The 20,035-nt window shown below is 40.1% G+C and overlaps 1 protein-coding gene and 1 pseudogene across 1 annotated transcript; both read right to left on the bottom strand.

Moving 5' to 3' along the window:
* Positions 1 to 1,986: 1,986 nt before the first annotated feature.
* On the bottom strand, positions 1,987 to 3,468 carry LOC101840122 (annotated as a pseudogene).
* Positions 3,469 to 12,853: 9,385 nt separating this feature from the next.
* Positions 12,854 to 13,792, bottom strand: LOC121143086 (olfactory receptor 6C3-like). Its single transcript, XM_040754293.1, has one exon. It carries the CDS (start codon positions 13,790 to 13,792, stop codon positions 12,854 to 12,856), a length of 939 nt encoding a protein of 312 aa, XP_040610227.1.
* Between the last annotated feature and the right edge of the window lie 6,243 nt (positions 13,793 to 20,035).

The raw sequence follows: 20,035 nt of genomic DNA on the forward strand, positions 1-20,035 counted from the left end.
TTACTTAAATATCTTTAAAAATTAAATTTGTACTTGAGATTTGAAAAAGCGTTTTTATGAAATCACAATATCTGTTGTTGACTACTCATGATATAAACAAGATCATGGTTTGGGAGGCCTAACTCTTCCTGAGGAGCTACAGGGTGTTAAAAGTTACTAGAGGATAAGGATTAATTTTCTTCAGTGGTGTAGCCCCTCCTTCCATGGTTATACAATAGCCCTAATTAAACTCAATAGGTTATAAAGGAAATATTAAAGTAGGGGGATTCATATTAAGAAGAAGTTTGTTGAAAGGGTGAGGGGGATAATAAAGAGTTATAGGAAACATATCATGAAAATATATTATATAAATATATTATACTGTTGAAGAATAAATTAAGTAAGTGCACATTCTTTTCTGGTTTTAAATATTCTCACTACTCTATTTTATTGAATAGATGTCTATATCTTTTTTGTTGTTGTTGTTATGAAGCTGTTGGCCATTTGATTGGTTTCTTACTGGCTAGCTCTGACTAAAGTATTTAACCCAATGTTGTTAATCTAAGTATTTCTCTTACTGGAGAAAAGGTTCTGGACCTCTTACTCCTCTGGCGGCCTACATTGTGTCTGCCTTTGTCTCTCTTTCCCAGAATTCTTCTTGACTCCTAGTCCCACCTATTTTGCTTCCCTATTGGCCAACAGTGCTTTATTCAACAACGAATAAAATAAGCACATACACAGGACTTCCCCCATAATGTCCTCTTTTCTGTCTAATTAAAAAGAAAGGTTTTAACTTTAACATAGTCAAATTATATATAATATAACAGTTTTCAAACAAGAACTATAGTTACAATATTTTGTTCATGAACATTTAGTAAGATTTAAAGAAAGTATTTTATTATTTATCCTATCTGTGAGTCTAAAGTCTTATATGAACTTATCTTTTATCATAACTAAGGAAAAATAAAATTATACCTATCTGTCTTCAACTCCATCAAGGACCACAGGAGGATAATATAGAAACACTAGAATTGACAGAGACATCTTGTCACCTGGACAGTCACCTGAAGTTCCTCTCTAACTTTGGGGCATCCATCTTCAGCCCATAGGCCACAATGTGTCTGGAAGACTTCTCATCAAAGCAGGACATTTCAAACTGTCCATCTGCATTGGCAGTCTATCAGTCATTTTCTGTGTCCTGCAGAAAGTCTGGCAGACTCTTCCATGAAGCAGGAACCCTGAGGGACCTGTCCAAATTCAGTAGTCACTTTTCTGTGGGTCCTACATGTCCAGATTATACAGCAACATTCAAGTAGTCTAGGCAAGAGCAGTTTCTTGCCCAAATGGCTAATCTTAGCATGTTAAAAGCAAACTCCATAATGAGTTTCTTCGATGCCCATCTTCCTCTCAGACATAATTGATGTGCCAGGAGCAGACATTTCTCATTGTCAAGAAAAAGCCCAAACCATTTTTTTGTTTCCACTTTATTGTTCAAGCACAGGACTTGAGGTGTGCCTGGACCTTCAGCATGCATTAAGGAGGCTGAGGGGATGGGCCAAGGACAACCTGGGATGAGGGAAACCGGCAGGAGGGGAGACACTGGAAGGCGCTGTCTAGAGCTGATCACTGTAATAACAGAGCATTATCAGGACACCATCTCAGGAAAGCAAGGCAAGAGAGGCAATGGACACAGTGTCTTCCCCATGCCCGTACAGAGACTGCAGGTTTGGAAAACAACCAGAGAGGGAAGACACGAGGAAAATGTCTGCCTGTGAGACAACTTCCCGACCCTGGCTTCTCATCAGACCCCGTCCCTATCACACCCACTTCTCCCACTTGAAACATGGAGCTAACAGAGAGAAATAAATTAACATTCGATGCATATGTGTGGAAGGGTACACTCATGTGTAATGGGGAAGGGAGGAGGGTTGACACCGTCTACAACTATCCCCCATTTCACCCTCAGCCTGCTCTTCTCCCCTCCCCCAAAACCATCATCCAAACAGATAGAAAAATAAAGGTCTAATTCACTCAAAATTCTTCAGATTTTACAAAACTAACAGGGTGGAGTCGGGAAGGGGGAAGGGAGCAGGGAGGCAGGCAGCCGCAGGGGTGGGCAGGTGCAGCGAGGCAGACTATGCTTCTGTCTCCACTTGAGACTGGTTCCCTGCCACACTGTTGGGCTCACCCGTCATCTCAGTGTCAGTGGGATGGTCTCCTGCAGACACCTCTGCTTTGGCCTTCTGCTCCTCCTCAGCCAGCCTCTCAAACATGTTGGCATAGAGCTTCTTCTCCCAGGCAAGCTGCCTGCGGGTCCGCTGCTGGCACACAGCCAGCTGGGCCTTGGCAGCTTTGTTGCTGGGATAGAGCTGCAGGCCTTTGGAAGTCAGCTCGTACCAGGTCAAAGTCATTCACAGCCAGGTGTGCCTCTCCCTGGCGGAACAGGCCCTTCTCATTGTTGCTGTCCAGCTCTGGGGCCTTGTTACAGCTTTCAATGGCAGCTGAGAAGGCCCGCAGTTTCAGGTGACACACAGCCAGATTGAGGTGTGAGGCCAGTCAAAGTGCATGGACCTTTTTCATTTCCTCACCAGAAAAACTGGACTCGTATTCCAGCCAAGACACTATCTTCTTGTACTTGCTTGTACTTGCCTTCCTTGAAGTATACAGTACCTCTCTCTTTCACTATGTTACTCTGCTCCAGTTTCTCCTCGGAGTTCATCTCCCAAGACTCCTTGGCCTTCTCGAAACTCTTCAGGTGCACTTCATACCTCATCAGCATGTGTGGGGATCTGGAACTTTTCCTTCCCAACATTGCCAAAAGCATAGCTAGGTTTGAGGTATACAACGGAACATTCTCCTTTCTGCATTCGCTGAATGGCCGATTCCAGCCCACAGGGCAGATCTAGGCTTTCCCCTTCACCAACTTCAAAGCAGAGCTCCCGCTGGTCAAAGAGCTGGTCCTTATAGTCTTCCAGTGCCCCTTCTACCGTCACACCGTCAGTGGGCCTGGCATAGCCTTCACCACGAGTCTGTATTCTGTGGATGATCGCACCATCTTCATCTTTTTGTAAGATCTTCTCCTTTGAACTCAAACAGCTCGACCTCAAAAACAAGCGTGGCGTTTGGGGGGGGTGCATCTTTGGAGGGCTGCCCGCTGAACCGTGGGCATACTCAGGCTTGCAGGTTATGTGGCATATTTCCCCCACTTTCATGGTTGCCACAGCAAAGTCCCATGCCTTGATGACCTCCCCTTTTCCCAGGTCAAAGGAGAATTTGTCCTTGAGATCCAGACTGGCGTCAAACTTTGTACCGTCTAACAGCCAGCCAGTGAAGTAGACAAAGACCCGGTCCCCAGTCATGGGTGTCTCTGTGCCTGTACCCTCTCTCTTGAAGACCTTGAGCATGCCCTCGTCCTGCTTGGGGCTGATGCCCACGCCTTCCAGAGGCAGGAGCACCAACTGTGCCTGCCTTCATCTCCTTGGCGGTCATGGCCGCTAGGGGCACCATTGGTTTTGGGAGTGGAGCAAGCCGGAGCCAGGCTCTCTGGCCGCCAACCGGGGTGAGCGGGGCCAGTGGCATGCAACAGAAGGAGGCGCTGACCACCCCCTAATTTTAAATGCCATTTTCTGAAGGTCTTTGAAATGTTTGAAGACTATCTATTTATATTAAATACATCACTGTATATCTAGAAAACCTAATTTACCTACCTATAACTGACTTTTATAGGTAAGTATCTATAATCTGTATTTAATTATACATTGCATTCTTTAAATGAATTATACAAACACAATACCTAAACAAGAGGAGAAATGTACATATCACAAAATTGAGCTTAAATTTGTAACAATAAATGAAAAAAAACATACCAATACAAGGTATTCATTTGCATACCATAACCCTTTTTACCTTTTTTTAATTTATTTTTTATTTTTAAATTTAAATTTAAATTAGAAACAAGGTTGGTTCATATGCCAATTCCAGGTCCCTCTCCCTTTCCCTCCCCTCTTCCCGCGCCCTCCCACCAACCCCCCCAATATCCCTTCATTTCCCCAGGGAGGGTGAAGCCCTCCATGGGGGTGTGCATAGTTTTTAATTTCATCCAGGGCAGGGCCTAAACCCTCCCCCAAGAGTTCAGGGTGAGAGTGCATCTCTCATTGTTGCATGGGAGTCCAAAGTCCATTTGTACACACGGGATAAATACTGATCTACTACCCAAGACTCAATAGATTACCTAGACCTCCTCACTGATACCCACATTCAGGGGGTCTTGATCAGTCCCAGGCTGGATTCCCAGGCATCAGTCTGGGATTCAAGAGCTAACCCTTGTCAGGTCAGCTGTTTCTGGGGGTTAAACCAGCCCAGTCTTAATCCCGTTGCTCATCAGTCCTCCCTCTCTGTCAGTGGATTTCTTGAGTTCAGCTCAGTGCTTAGCCATGGGAGTCTGCCTCTGCTTCCATCAGCCACTGAATGAAGGTTCTGTTTCCCAGACTCTCTGGCCATGGGATTGTAGGCTGGCACTCCCCAGATGTATGTCTAAAATCCATATATGAGAGAGTACATGTCATGTTTCTCTTTTTGTGACTGGGTTACCTCACTCAGGATGGCTTCTTCTAGTGTCATCCATTTGCCTGCAAATTTCAGGATTCCATTGTTTTTTTTTTCTGCTGAATAGTACTCCCTTGTGTAAATGTACCACATTTTCTCTATCCACTCTTTGGTTGAGGGGCATCTAGGTTGCTTCCAAGTTCTGGCTATTAAAAATAATGCTGCTATGAACGTAGTGGAACAGATATCCTTATTGTATGAATGGGCATCTTTTGGATATGTCTAAGAGTGGAGTTGCTGGGTCTTGTGGTAGGTTTATTCCCATTTTTCTGAGGAATCTCCATACTGATTTCCAAAGTGGCTGAACAAGTTGGCACTCCCACCAGCAGTGGAGGGGTGTTCCACTGTCACCACAACCTCTCCAGCACAAATTGTTTTTGGTGTTTTTTATTTTAGCCATTCTGACAGGAGTAAGATGGTATCTCAGAGTTGTTTTGACTTGCATTTCCTGGATAGCTAAGGATGTTGAGCACTTTCTCAAGTGTCTCTCAGCCATTTTAGAATTCTCTATTTAGTTCTATAGCCCACTTTTTAATTGGATACTTTGGTGTTTTGGAGACTTGTTTCTTGAGTTCTTTTACCTTTAAAAAGAGATTGTTGTGATCATTAACCAATTATCAGCAATCCCATTTAAATGAAAACAAAAATTTATGAACAATATTTGGGAATTTGGACGTTGTTTATTCCAAACTGCTTCCTGCTGATAGGGGGCTCTGTCCCTAGCATGGGGAGCATGACAGAACTCAGAAACCTGTATAAGTTCTTGTTTTTGCAGTCAGCAAGGCTGCATGATCTCAGTTGTTTCAGATGCTGGACTACCTGGATTGCTTCAGAGGGTCTTGCTTCATAAAACCACAGAAGCCAGGACGGAATCCACAGCTTTCCATTTTCTGTAGAAACAAAAGCAGAAATTCTTTTCCCATGTAACCTCTCCTTATATTTAAATTTAAAAGCCAAAGCATTTTTAAAAGATATAAGTTGAATTAATTCAGCAGCATTTTTAATAAATTATATTTTAGCAGTTTTATTCCTTCTTTATCAATTGAACAATTCAAAGACAACAAAATAGCATACAGTAATTCAGACTCTCTGTGTATTTTCCATCTTTATGTGGCTTTTTTATTTATCTATTTATATTACTACTCTCTTTTAGTTTTATATTTTCCTTTTTTGAGACAGGGCTTGTCTGTATACTTTGGCTGCCCTTGTACTCTCTGCACACCAGGCTGGCCTTGAAATCATAGAGATCTGAGTGCCTCTGTCTCCCGAGTTCTGGGATTAAAGGCGTGTGCCACCACACCCAGCTACTCTCTGTATTTTTTTCAGTATCCTGTGTCTTTTACTCTCCCAAGTCTACCTATATTTTTAAACACAATATAAAACTTTTCAAGGTTTTACTTCATCTGAATCTGACTTTACTGTAACACTTTATGTTTTTTCTGGCCTTATATAGGCTAAAGAACACTGCTAAAATTAAAGCTGAAACAGTCGCTGGCTTTCCAACATGGCAGGCATAAGTTTGACTGCAGTTTACTGCCTCAGTCTAGGCTGACATCCAACATCATGGTGCCAGCTTGGAGATGTGGTCACTGCTACTGCCAGATGCTTGTACACACCATTCAATTGTTAGCAGAGCCTCTTAAAAGAACCTTGCCGGGCTTTTTGCCGTTGTTGTTGTTGCTTATGCTGAGTCAGGAAGACTCCCTTTAGCAAGCAACATGAGACTCTGTTTGTCTCTAGAAAAACAGAGCCCGCCTGAGAAAAATGCTGCTTCTCTCTATTGTTTCTAAAATCCCTTTTAAGCTATTGTCATTCTACGTGGAAATTCATGATCCCACTTCTGACAGCCATATATAACCTGTTGTCTCTGCTGCCAATCGCCTGGGCCCTGCCACAGTTACAGTCCCCAAATAACAAACATTGCTGAGGAGCCACATGGTGTTGCTAGTTACTGGAGAATAAGGAGTAATTTTCTTCAATGGTGTATCCCCTCCATCCATGTTTATATAAGCAGCCCTAATTAAACTCAATATTTACAAAACAAAATAGGAAAGTAGGGGATTTCATATTAAGATGAAGAGTTTGTTGAACGGGTGAGGGAGACAATAATGGGTTATAGGAAGACTATCATCAAAATATCTTATATAAATATATTAAATTGTTGAAGAATAAATTAAGTACACATTCTTTCTCTGGTTTTAAATATTCTCACTACTCCAGTTTATGGAAGAGATGTCTATATCTTATAAAATTTCTCCTTAAAATTTGGTAACATTCAACTGTGACACTGAACTTAGAGTTGTACTTTGTTACAAAGACTTTACACACTGAAAACCTTCAGTAGGTATAGTGATATACAGATAACTGCTTTCATCAGGATCATTGAAAGACAGGATAGGTCTCAGTGGCCTAGGTAGGAAAATAAAGAGAGACCAACCTAGTAATGCAGTAGACCGGGATCCGAGAAAATATGGGTGGAGTCTTGGGTAGAAGAGAGAGAAAAAGGTGAAGACACTACCTGAAATTATGGTTAGCATGGTGTAGTAATTTGAACAAGAAGTTTTCTAGTGATTGGCTATATGAATACTGGGTCTCTAGTTGGTAGCACTGTCTGGAAGGCTTTGGAGGTGTAGCCTTGCTGGAGGAAGGACGTCACTGTGGGCAGCTTTTGAGAGTATATGGCTTTTCCCTACTTCCAGTGTGTACTCTGCATCATGCATATGGTAAAATATGTGAGTTCTCACCTAACTGCTTAGGCCAAGATCTATGTGTGCTGTTGTATCTCCCAGCCATGGTATGCTCTTTACCCTCTGGAATGAAGTTACTTTTTTGGCTGTGGTGGTTTACAACAGCAACAGGAAAATAAATTAATATGCATGCTGTCTGGGGAAAGACATACAAGGAGGCCTGGAAAGAAGAAAGAAGAAAGAAGAAATCCTAAACAGTACTGTGGTCAATATGGAATCCTGTTAGGAGCAACAGGTCTTGGAAGTCTAAGGGGGAGAAAGAAAAGAACTCTAGCTGAAAGGAAGCACAGTAGGTACACAGTCCTAGGAAAGGAAAATGTAATCTTAGGTACACCAGGGAGATTGAGAGTGAGCATCCTATCCAGCAACATTGTATGCACAGGGCTCTGGCGAGGCCAGGTTTAGTCTTGGGCAGCCGGGGGAGCAGAAAGGAAAGTCATTTTGTCACCTCATTGTTTTCTCAGGTAGAGGTAGCTATAATGGCTTCCCTTTAAATATTCTAATTTTAACAACACTCTCTACAGGCCATGAAACAGTGTGGTGATTTCAACCTTTGAGCATATCTACCCCAATTATGCATTGTGGGACATGGAAAATAATCACAAGGGGAACTTGGGAAACCACTGCACTATCTGCATTTTTGTCCTTGGGTAAATATCCAAGGAGAACATCTGAGCTCCTAAGCACTTACTTTAACTGGAAGGCCATCAAGCTGTTTAAGATCTCCTAGAGTCAGTGTCACTCAAGAGACCATAGTGGACCCTGAATAGTCTAAATCTTCCATTTTCTCCAGCATACAATTACTTGGTATACATCCATTCAGAAAAATGGGAAGGAAAATTAATAGGAAGTTTCATGACCTGGACAGTTTGCTATTGACTAGTAGAAGAAGGATAATTAGAATCTCCCAAGGATGCTTCCATATTGGTGGTCCAATACAGAGAAATCAGCCTTGACACATTAACACATAAGCAACAAAAATAGACTCACAATGTTCTTCTTATATATATATTTATACATAAACACACATATATGTCAATATGTGTAACAAATACAATCAAAGAAAAAGACTATAAAACTTAGAAGTCATTGGAGTGGTTGTAGAGAGAGTAACTGGGAGCAAATTAAGGAAGACAGGGAAGGAGAGAAGTAATGTAGTTCTATTTCAGATTTAAAAAATTAGACAAATATCCTAGTTACTGCAAATTTACAATGGAGTGGGCATGGAAAAATGGCTCAGTGGTTAAGATTGCTTGATGCACAATCAGGAAGAAGAGAGGTTGACTATAAATAGTCACATGAAATCTGAAAATAATCCTATAAATGCCTATAACTAATGACTGAAGGGTACATCAAAATGTGGGTCAATTGGGCTGGCTGATGGCAAGCTGAGCTGAACTCCAGGTTCAGTGAGACATTCTTCCTCAAAGGAACAATGCAAGAGAGAGAAGGGGACAACAAGTACTGTCCTCTGTCCTCTATACACACAGGTATACACATTCACATACATGTACACAAACTCCAAAATATTCACACCGCCCCAAATAAATACAGAAAAAGTATTAGCCATAATAGAATGGACACACAATCTAAAGGAATATAAAACATAATACACATTTGCATCAAGGTTAGAAAATGAAAATTGAGAAACTGCACCCAGTGAAATGGAGAAGATAGTAACAAGCAAATAATGATAAGTGTAAATTCATTTTACCATCAGCATAATATTTTAGTTGACAGAGATAGCAACAAAAAAATCAGATTCTTATTCCACAATAATGATGTCTATCAAATGTTCCATAACATTTTACAGTGATCCCCAATTTCTCCAGAGAGAAATGTTTCAATGTAATGAAATGCTAAACAATTTCTAAGCAGATTTAAAGGAAAACATAACATAGTAACTTTGAAATTAAAAAGAAATTTCAGGGGTTGGAGAGATGGCTCAGGGTTTAAAAGTTATTGCTGTCCTTTAAAAGATACTCCTCAAAGTATTCCACACTATAGAAGCAGGAGGCTCACTGCCAAACTCTTTCTATGAGGCTACAATTACCTTGATACCCAAGCCACACAAAGACACAACTAAGAAAGAGAACTATAGACCAATTTCCCTCATGAACATTGATGCAAAAATACTCAATAAAATACTTGCAAACCGGATTCAAGAACACATCAGAAAAATCATCCACCATGATCAAGTAGGCTTCATTCCAGGAATGCAGGGATGGTTCAACATTAGAAAATCTATCAATGTAATCCACCATATTAACAATCTGCGAAAGAAAAACCACATGATTATCTCACTAGATGCTGAAAAAGCCTTTGACAAAATCCAGCACCCCTTCATGATAAAGGTCCTAGAGAGATCAGGGATAACAGGAACGTACCTGAACATAATAAAAGCAATATACAGTAAACCAACAGCTAACATCAAACTAAATGGAGAGAAACTCAAAGCAATTCCTCTAAAATCAGGAACAAGACAAGGCTGTCCACTCTCTCCATATCTCTTCAATATTGTACTTGAAGTTCTAGCTACAGCAATAAGACAACAAAAGGAGATAAAGGGGATACAAATAGGAAAAGAAGAAGTCAAGCTTTCATTATTTGCAGATGATATGATAGTTTACATATGTGACCCAAAAAACTCCGCAAGGTTACTCCTAGAGCTGATAAACAGCTTCAGCAAAGTGGCAGGATACAAGGTAAACTCAAAAAAATCAGTGGCCCTATTATATACAGATGATGAAGTGACTGAGAAAGAAATCAGAGAAACATCACCTTTTACAATAGCCAAAAACAGCATCAAATATCTGGGGATAATGTTAACCAAGGAAGTGAAAGACCTGTATATCAAAAACTTTGTGTCTTTGAAGAAAGAAATCAAAGAAGATACCAGAAAATGGAAAGATCTCCCATGCTCTTGGATTGGTAGGATCAACATAATAAAAATGGCAATCTTGCCAAAAGCAGTCTATAGATTCAATGCAATCCCTATCAAAATTCCATCACAATTCTTCAAGGACCTGGAAAGATCATTAATCAACTTTATATGGAAAAACAAAAGGCCCAGGATAGCCAAAACATCCCTATACAATAAAGGAACTTCAGGAGGCATCACCATACCTGATTTCAAGCTCTATTATAGAGCTATAGTCCTGAAAACAGCTTGGTATTGGCACAAAAATAGGCAGGTAGACCAATGGAACCGAATCGAAAGCCCTAATTTTAACCCACACACCTATGAACACCTGATTTTTGACAAAGAAGCTAAAACTGTACAGTGGAAAAAAGAAAGCATCTTCAACAAATGGTGCTGGCATAACTGGGTAATGGTATGCAGAAGACTGCAAATAGATCCATGTTTATCGCCTTGTACAAAACTTAAGTCCAAATGGATCAAAGATCTCAACATACATCCAGCCACACTGAAACTTTTAGAAGAGAAAGTGGGAGATACTCTTCAACGAGTTGGTACAGGAGACCACTTCCTAAACATAACACCAGTGGCACAGGCACTGAGATCAACAATTAACAAATGGGACCTTCTGAAACTAAAAAGCTTTTGTAAGGCAAAGGACACAATCAAAAAGACAAAAAGGCAGGCCACAGAATGGGAAAAGATATTCACTAACCCTACATCTGACAGAGGGCTAATCTCCAAAATTTACAAAGAACTCAAGAAACAAGTCTCCAAAACACCAAAGGATCCACTTGAAAGGTGGGGTACAGAGCTAAATAGAGAATTCTCAGTAGAGGAGGCTAAAATGGCCAAGAGACACTTAAGAAAGTGCTCAACATCCTTAGCCATCAGGGAAATGCAAATCAAAACAACTCTGAGATACCATCTTACTCCTGTCAGAATGGCTAGAATCAAAAACACCGAAGACAATTTATGCTGGAGAGGATGTGGAGAGAGAGGATCACTCCTCCATTGCTGGTGGGAATGCCGACTCATACAGCCTCTTTGGAAATCAGTATGGAGATTCCTCAGGAAAATGGGAATTAATCTACCACTAGACCCAGCAATTCCACTCTTAGGCATTTATCCAAATGAGGCAGGTTCATACAACAAGGGCATCTGCTCCACTATGTTCATAGCAGCATTGTTTGTAATAGCCAGAACCTGGAAGCAACCTAGATGCCCCTCAACTGAAGAGTGGATAGAGAAAATGTGGTACATTTACACAATGGAGTATTACTCAGCAGAAAAAAACAATGGAATCTTGAAATTCGCAGGGAAATGGATAGCACTGGAAGAAACCATCCTGAGTGAGGTAACCCAGTCGCAAAAAGACAAACATGGTATGTACTCACTCATATATGGATTTTAAATATGGATCAGGATAGTGCCAGTCTGCACTTCCACAGATAGAGAGTCTGGGAAACAGGAAAGAACCTAAAAGATATGCATATATGCATAGTACCCAAGAGAAGAGGATGGAGACAAGATCCTCTGAATGGATGGGGAACAGGGCGAGGGGGGTAGTGGGACCTGGGAAGAGTAGAGGGGGTAAAGAGGAAGGGAGTTGGTCATGGGGGAACAGGAAGTTGAGGGGGTGGGGGTAAAATAGGGGAAGAGGGAATCATAGGATCGAAGACAGATCAGGCACCAGAGTGACCTCGAGTGATCTAAAGGTATAACATCAATTGGCAAGCTAAGCAATAGTGGAAGGACCACCTCGAATGCCCATTCCTGATAATGAACTTGATGTCTATAACTATCCGGGAGCCTTCATCCTGGGACTGATGGAAGCAGAGGCAAACACACAACTAAGCACTGAACTGAACCCAAGGAACCCAGTGACAGAGAGAGAGGAGTGATGAGCAAATTGGCAAGGAATGGGCTGGCAAAACCAGCAGAGACGGCTGATCTGAACAGGGGAGTGCTCTTGGACCCCAGACCGACAGTGGGGAGGCCAGAATGGGACTGATCTGGACCCCCCAAATGTGAGTGTCAGTGAGAAGGCCTGGGCAACCTATGGGGCTCTGAGCTGTGGATCAGTGTCTATCCCTGGTATACAATCTGTCTTCATGTGCCTATGGCACAAAGAGAGATGCTCTCTCAGCCTGGACTCTTAGGGGAGTGCCTTGACCCTACCAAGAGTGAAATGATAGACTCTAGACATCCCCTATGTGGAGGGATTTGGCAATAGGGTGGGAGGGAGGGTGGAAGGGGAGTGCGGGAGGAGGGGAGGGAGAGGGAACTGGGATTGACATGTGAAACAAGCTATTTAAAATTAAAATAAAAAATGATTAAAAAAAAAAAAAAAAGATACTGGTGCAATTCCCAGTGCCCACATGATGGCTCACAACCATCTGTAACTCTACTTCCAAGGGACCCAATGCCCTCTTCTGCACTCTGTGGGAACCGGGCTTGCAATAGGTAGACAGGTAAACATGCAGGCAAAATGCCCAAACACACAAAATACTTTGTCAAAAGGCTGAAACCAACAGGCTCATTAAAGTTTCATTCCTTTAGCTTTGAAGAGCTACTATGGCATTCATGTTAACAAGTGCTTTCATTTGTTTTTGTAAGATATTATTTTATTAATCAAATCTTTGAAAGCTTGTTTTACTTGTTGATTTCTCAATGTGTAAATAAAAGGGTTCAGCATGGGGGCTATTGAAGTATTGAGAAGAGCCACCCCTTTGGTCAGTGATGCCCTTTCATTAGCAGAAGGTTTAACATACATAAAGATGCAGCTTCCATAAGAGATGGAGATGACAATCATGTGAGAGGAACAGGTGGAGAAAGCCTTTTTCCTCTGACTGGCAGATGGGAACCTCAGAATGGTGCTGATGATGCAGATGTATGACAGGATCACTAGTGCCAACGTGAATAGCAGAGTGATAAAGGCAAAATAAAAGCCCATTGTCTCTAAAATCCATGTGTCTGAGCATGACAGTTGTAAAATTGGGAAGTAGTCACAGCAAAAGTGATCAATGACATTCGAAGCACAAAAATCCAACTTGAGGAATAACATGATTAATGGGAAGATGGTCAGAAATCCTCCCAGCCATGAGGTGAGGACAAGAAGGGTGCAAACTTTCTGATTCATGATGGTGGTGTAATGCAGTGGCTTGCAGATGGCGACATAGCGATCATAAGACATTGCAGTTAGAAGAAAGAACTCAGACACCCCCATGGAGATGAAGAAAAATAACTGAGCCAAACAGTTGTTATAGGAGATGGTCTTGACCTGAGTAATTATTGACTCCAAAAATCTAGGGATGGAGACACTGGTAAAAATTATTTCCAAGAAGGAGAAATTCCGGAGGAAGAAATACATAGGAGTCTTTAAACGAGAGTCAAGCAAGGTGAGGGTGATGATACTTAGGTTTCCACACACACTTAATATATAAGCAATGAATAGAAAAATGAAAATTGCAGCCTGAAGATCTGGTGTATCTGATATGCCCAAGAGCACAAACTCAGTAATCAAAGAGTGATTTCTCATACTGATATATAGTCCATAGAATCTATTCATAAGATCAAAGCACAAATTTAATGTGAGAGAATTAAAGTTTTATATTACTATATCCAGTGAAATTAAACAGTATCTTCTCATTCATATTAATCAGAAAACATCTTGTTGAAAAAAAAGTTTTTAAATGGGTTATAAAGTTCCCTTCAAAAAGTATACACAAAACTCTACATGCAGTCATAATTTTTATATGTATACATTTATACAACAATATTTTAATAATGTCTCCATTTTCAATATGAAACATTGTTTTCTGGTTTGACATATCACATGCTTTCAGGACTGTTTCATTTCAATTATAATACTATTTCCATACTTCTATAATTTATTGGTAGAAACTGACTACCCAGTCATATTTACTAAACATAACCCTGTCATGGTTATTCTCAAAGTTAATATTCATTGTTTAAAAATGATCAGAGAAACAAATGTGTTTGCAAACACAGAAATGAGACTAGATTTTCATTTATTATAAACACATATAGTTCTTAATTTGTGAGAATTACCACAGTAGCAAGCAAAAGTAATCTAAACAGAGTCAAGAATCAATAACTACTTTCTATGAATTCTGAGGTACTTATGGCATTTTAACATTTTAGCATTCTTACTAAGTTCATTTTGTGATTTATCATTAAATTTTCTTGAGGACAAAACAGAACTCATACGGAAGACTTTATCTCAATGTATAAAAATGCCTCCCTTCTCAAAGATTCAACAGAATAAATTGAATTTTCTCTAGGATATACTTTATCACCACCGATCTCTACACTGTAACCTATACAAACTGCTACCAGTCCTAGTCTCTCCTGATAGTTAAAGACAACATAGTCTGTGTATAAGTTATCACCAAATGTGATGTACTACTGTCTAGCCTTAGGCAGTTCAGCAAGACATATGTACTGAACCTGATAATGGGCATTATCCACCTTTTTCTATTTAGTCTTCTGAGTCTTGATGTCTTTTCTATCTTAGGAATATACATATCTTTTTCTTCAATATGTCATCAAAATTGAGATGTAACTGTTATGTGGTTTATATGATAGCTAAAATGTACTAAAATATAAAATTAATAGTAATGAATGTATATAAGTAACTATTTGTGGGTCCTTGCATTTTCCCAGAGAAGTAAATCTTTTCAATGATAGATATAAATTCATTTCTATACAAATGTGAAGAACAGTTTGGTGTATATAATAATACCAGCCAGATATAATCACTACAACCTACAGCCATGACTTAATTCTGCCACTTACAACACAAAATTGAACATGTTAATAATATTCTCCTGAATTTTTCCCATTCAGTTCACTCTTGACTCTGTTTATTACACTGAAGCCTGTCATATTAAAAACTCCATGTTGAGTTCTAACAACCTCAATTAAAAATGAAAATAAGTATATCTTTAGCCTCTTTTATTGCTTCCCAGAAACTGTGTGTGCTATAAAACACAATATTGTCTTCCCTGCAATTCTTTAAGAAAATGAAGCAACTGACACTGTTTTAAGACACTAGAAGGTGAAGTTTTTTGAAGGTCTCTGGATAAGATAAAGATTGAAATCTGTTCAAACATGAATACTACCTTACCTTCTCTGGCCACTGTATAAATCCCTGTTACACTCAACTAAATAACAGAAGGATACAAACAGTAGTTCAAGACATGTATGTAGTCATGTTATAACTCATCTTTCTTCAAAACCAAACAATACAGAAAGAGAGAGGAAAAAGTGTACTAACCAACTGATAACACTCAAGCTGGTCTCCCGTTGGTCAAGCAGTTCCCCTAATAAGAACATGGACTCAGTCTATGCTCAGGAGATAATTCATTCTCAATTCATTTGGGATTAGTTAAACACAGGACTAACCTGCCCTATAATGGGCTCCTGTTTGACAGTCTTACTGATATTTTACTAGCTAGTAAATTCTGCCAGTGCAGTGAAGAGTAGAGAAATAAAAGAAACCATTATTTTAATATCCTCAAAAGTTATGATTCTATCTTGCGTTTGTTTTCTATATTTCAATGTCAAGAGTGATATGTGCTCCATATATGAGACCTGCAGCCACAACAGTATGCAAGGATCTAGCCTTACGCTACCCTTGCAATTCCCTCAAACCCAAATTGTTTTTCTGTGTAACACAAATAAGCACACACTCAGATATTATATTGTATTTTGTTTATACTTTATTGTATTTCCCAAATTCTACAAATGCAGACCTTATAAGATTTTACTGCTCAACCTTCATGCTCACCCATGTCTTCCTCTCCCCTCTTTTTCCCATTTCCCTCTCCCTTCCCCTGCACTTCCCCCATACATCCAATAGCATCTGGATATCTCTTCACATTCCCCTTTTCCTGGTTACCATGGATATCTCTTAGGGTCCTCCCTGTTTCCCAGACTCTCTGGCAGTAGGATTGTAGGCTGGCACTCCCCTGCTCCATGTCTAAAATCCACATATGACTGAGTACATACCATGTTTGTCTTTTTGTGACTGGGTTACCTCACTCAGAATGGTTTCATCTAGTACCATCAATTTGCCTGAGAATTACAAGATCCATTGTATTTTTTTCTGCTGAGAAGTACTCCATTGTGTAAATGTACCACATTTTAAATATACATTCTTCAGTTGAGGGGCATATAGGTTGCATCCATGTTCTGACTATTACAAATAATACTGCTAAGAAGATAGTGGAAAAAATGCCCTTGTTGTCCAAATGGAATTACTGGATCTTGTGGTAGACTGATTTTCCTGAGGAACCTCCATATTGAACTCCAAAGTGGCTATATAATTTGGCACTCACACTAGCAGTGGAGAAGTGTACCCCTTTCTCCACATCCTCTCCAGCATAAACTGTCTTTGGTGTTTTTCATTTTAGCCATTCTGACAGGAGCAAGACAGTATCTCAGAGTTGTTTTGATTTGCATTTCCCTGGTGGATAAGGATGTTGAGCACTTTCTTGAGTGTATTTCAGCCATTTTAGACTCCTCTATTGAGAATTCTCTATTTCGTTCTGTAGCCAACTTTTTAATTGGATTATTTGGTGTTTTGAAGACTAACTTCTTGAGTTCTTTGTAGATCAGCCCTCTGTCAGATGTGGGGTTGGTGAATATCTTTTCCCATCCTGTGGGATGCCATTTTGTCTTGTTGACTGTGCCCCTTGCCTTACAGAAGCTTCTCAATTTCAGGAGGTCCCATTTATAAATTGTTGATCTCAGTGTCTGTGCTACTGGTGTTATGTTGAGGAAGCAGTCTCCTGTACCAATTTGTTCAAGGGTACTTCCCACTTTCTCTTCTAAGCGGTTTAAAGTGGCTGGGTTTATGTTGAGGTTTTTTTATCCATTTGGACTAAAGTTATGTTCATGGTGATAGATATGGATCAATCTACAATCTTCTACATGCTGGCATCCAGTTATGCTAGCACCATTTGTTTAATATGCTTTCTTTTTTTGTTGTATAATTTTGCCTTCTTTGTCAACGATCAGGTGTTCAATGGTGTGTGGGTTAATAAAAGGTTCTTTAATTTGATTCCATGGGTCTACCTGTCTGTTCTTGTGCCAATACCAAGATGTTTTCAGGAGTGTAGCTCTATAATAGAGCTTGAAGCCAGGAATGGTGATGCCCCCAGAAGTTCCTTTATTGTAAAGGGGTGTTTTGTTGATCTTGGATCTTTTATTTTTTTTCATATAAAGTTGAGAATTGTCCTTTCAAGGTCTGTAAAGAATTGTGCTGGGATTTGCATTGAATCTGCAGATTGCTTTTGATAAGATTGCCATTTTTACTATGTTGATCCTACCAATCCAGGAGCATGGGAGATCTTTCCATTTTCTGGTATCTTTTTTAATTTCCTTCTTTAAAGACTTAAAGTTCTTGTCATATAAGTTGTTCACCTGCTTTGTTTGAATTATTCCAAGATATTTTATGTTGTTTGTTCCTATTGTAAAGGTTGATATTTCTCTTATTTCTTTCTCAGCACATTTATTGTCCATATGTAATAAGGTTACTGATTTTTTTAGTTAATCTTGTACCCTGCCTCTTTCTGAAGGTGTTTATATCATCTGTAAGAGTTCCCTGATAGAATTCTTCTGGTCTTTTATGTAGACTATCATATCATCTGCAACCAGTGAAAGTTTGACTTCTTTCTTTCCAATTTGTATCTCCTTGATCTCATTTTCTTGTCTTATTATTCTAGCAAGAACTTCAAGCACAACAGTGAAGAGATATGGACACAGTGGATAACCTTGTCTTGTTCCTGATTTTAGAGGAATTGCCTTGAGTTTGTCTCAATTTAGTTTGATGTTGGCTGTCTGTTTGCTGTATATTGCTTTTATTATGTTTAGGTATGTTCCAGTTATGCCTGATCTCACCAAGACTATTATCATGAAGGGGTGTTGGATTTTGTCAAAGGCTTTTTTGGTATCCACTGAGGTAATCATGTGGTTTTTCTTCTGCTGTTTGTTTATATGGAGGAGTATATTGATGGATTTTAGTATGTTGAACCATCACTGCATCCCTGGGATGAAGCATACTTGTTCATGGTGGATGACTTTTCTGATGTGTTCTTGGACTTGATTTGCCAGTATTTTATTGAGTATTTTGGATCAATGTTTATGAAGGATATTGATCTGTACTACTCTTCCTTGGTTGTATCTTTGTGTGACTGACTTGGGTAACAAGGTAAAACATATAAAGAGTTTGTTAATGTCCCTTCTGCTTCTATTGTGTGGAAGAGTTTGAGGAGTACTTGTGTTAGCACTTCTTTGAATTTCTGGTAGAATTCTGAACTGAAGCCATCTGGCCCCGTGTGGGTATTTTTTGGCGGAGAGAATTTTGATGATTGTTTCTATTTCATTGGGGGTTATAGATCTGATTAAATTGCTTATCTGTTCTTGATTTAATTTTGTTAAGTGGTATCTATCCAGAAAGTTGTCCATATCCTTTAAATTGTCAAATTTTGTGGAGTATAGGTTTTCAAATTATGATCTGAAGAATCTATGGATTTTCTCAGTGTCCATTGTTATGTCCCCCTTTGCATTTCTGATATTGTTAATTTGCATGTTCTCTGCTTGCTTTTTGGTTGGTTTGGATAAAAGTTGGTCTATCTTGTTGATTTTCTCAAAGAACCCACACTTTGTTTCATTAATTCTTTGTATTGTATTTCTTTATTCTTATTTCTTTCTACTTTATTGATTTCAGTCCTCAATTTGATTATTTCCTGGCATCTTTTCTGGCATGAGTTTGTGCTTCTTCTTCTAGAACTTTTAGTTGTGCTGTTAATTCTCTAATGTGACTATTCTCCAGTTTCTTCATGTGGGCACTTAGTGCTGTGAACTTTCCAGCTCACTCTCCCTCCCCTCCTCCCCCGCCTACCACCAACCCCCCAACCTCCCACCCAATCCCCACTCTACTCTCCAGGGAGGGTGAGGCCCTCCATGGGGGATCTTCAAAGTCTGTCATATCATCCGGGACAGGGCCTAGGCCCTCCCTCATATGTGCAGGCTGAGAGAGCATCCCTCCATTTAGAATGAGCTCCCAAAGTCCATTTGTATGCCAGGAATAAATACTGATCTAGTGCCCAAGGCCCCAAAGAATGACCAGGCCTTCTAACTGACACCCACATTCAGAGGGTCTGGGTCAGTCCTATGCTGGTTTCCCAGCTATCAATCTGGGGTCTATGAGCTCCCCTTTGTTCAAGTCAGCTTTTTCTGTGGGTTTCTCCAGCATGATCTTGACACCTTTGCTCATCACTCCTCCCTCTCTGCAACTGGTTTCCAGGAGTTCAGCTCAGTGTTTAGCTGTGGATGTCTGCCTCTGCTTTCATCAACCATTGGATGAAGGATCTAGGATGGCATACAAGGTAGTCACCTATCTCATTATCGGGGAAGGTCATTTAAGGTAGCCTCTCCACTATTGCTCAGATTGCCAGTTGGTGTCATCCATGTAGATCTCTGGAAATATCACTAGTGTCAGATCTCTCCTCAAACCTATAATGAGTGTGTTCTTATACTGCTGTCTTCCCCTTCCTTCTTTGAGTGGGTGCAATTGGGTTTCTCCCTCTCCTCTTGTCTCCTGGTGCCTGAAGGTGTGCCAAGACTTCAATGTCAGCAACTCTGAACCATTCCTGGTATTCTCCTCACTCAAGTGGAGGGATTAAGGGTGCCAAGACTCAATTGGAGTGCAAAGGGCAGAAAGCATAAGTGGTGTCAAGAAGGAGGTGTGGCC

The sequence above is a fragment of the Mesocricetus auratus genome, unplaced genomic scaffold (assembly GCF_017639785.1).
Source record: "Mesocricetus auratus isolate SY011 unplaced genomic scaffold, BCM_Maur_2.0 Super-Scaffold_100011, whole genome shotgun sequence".
In the NCBI taxonomy this organism is placed as follows: domain Eukaryota; kingdom Metazoa; phylum Chordata; class Mammalia; order Rodentia; family Cricetidae; genus Mesocricetus; species Mesocricetus auratus.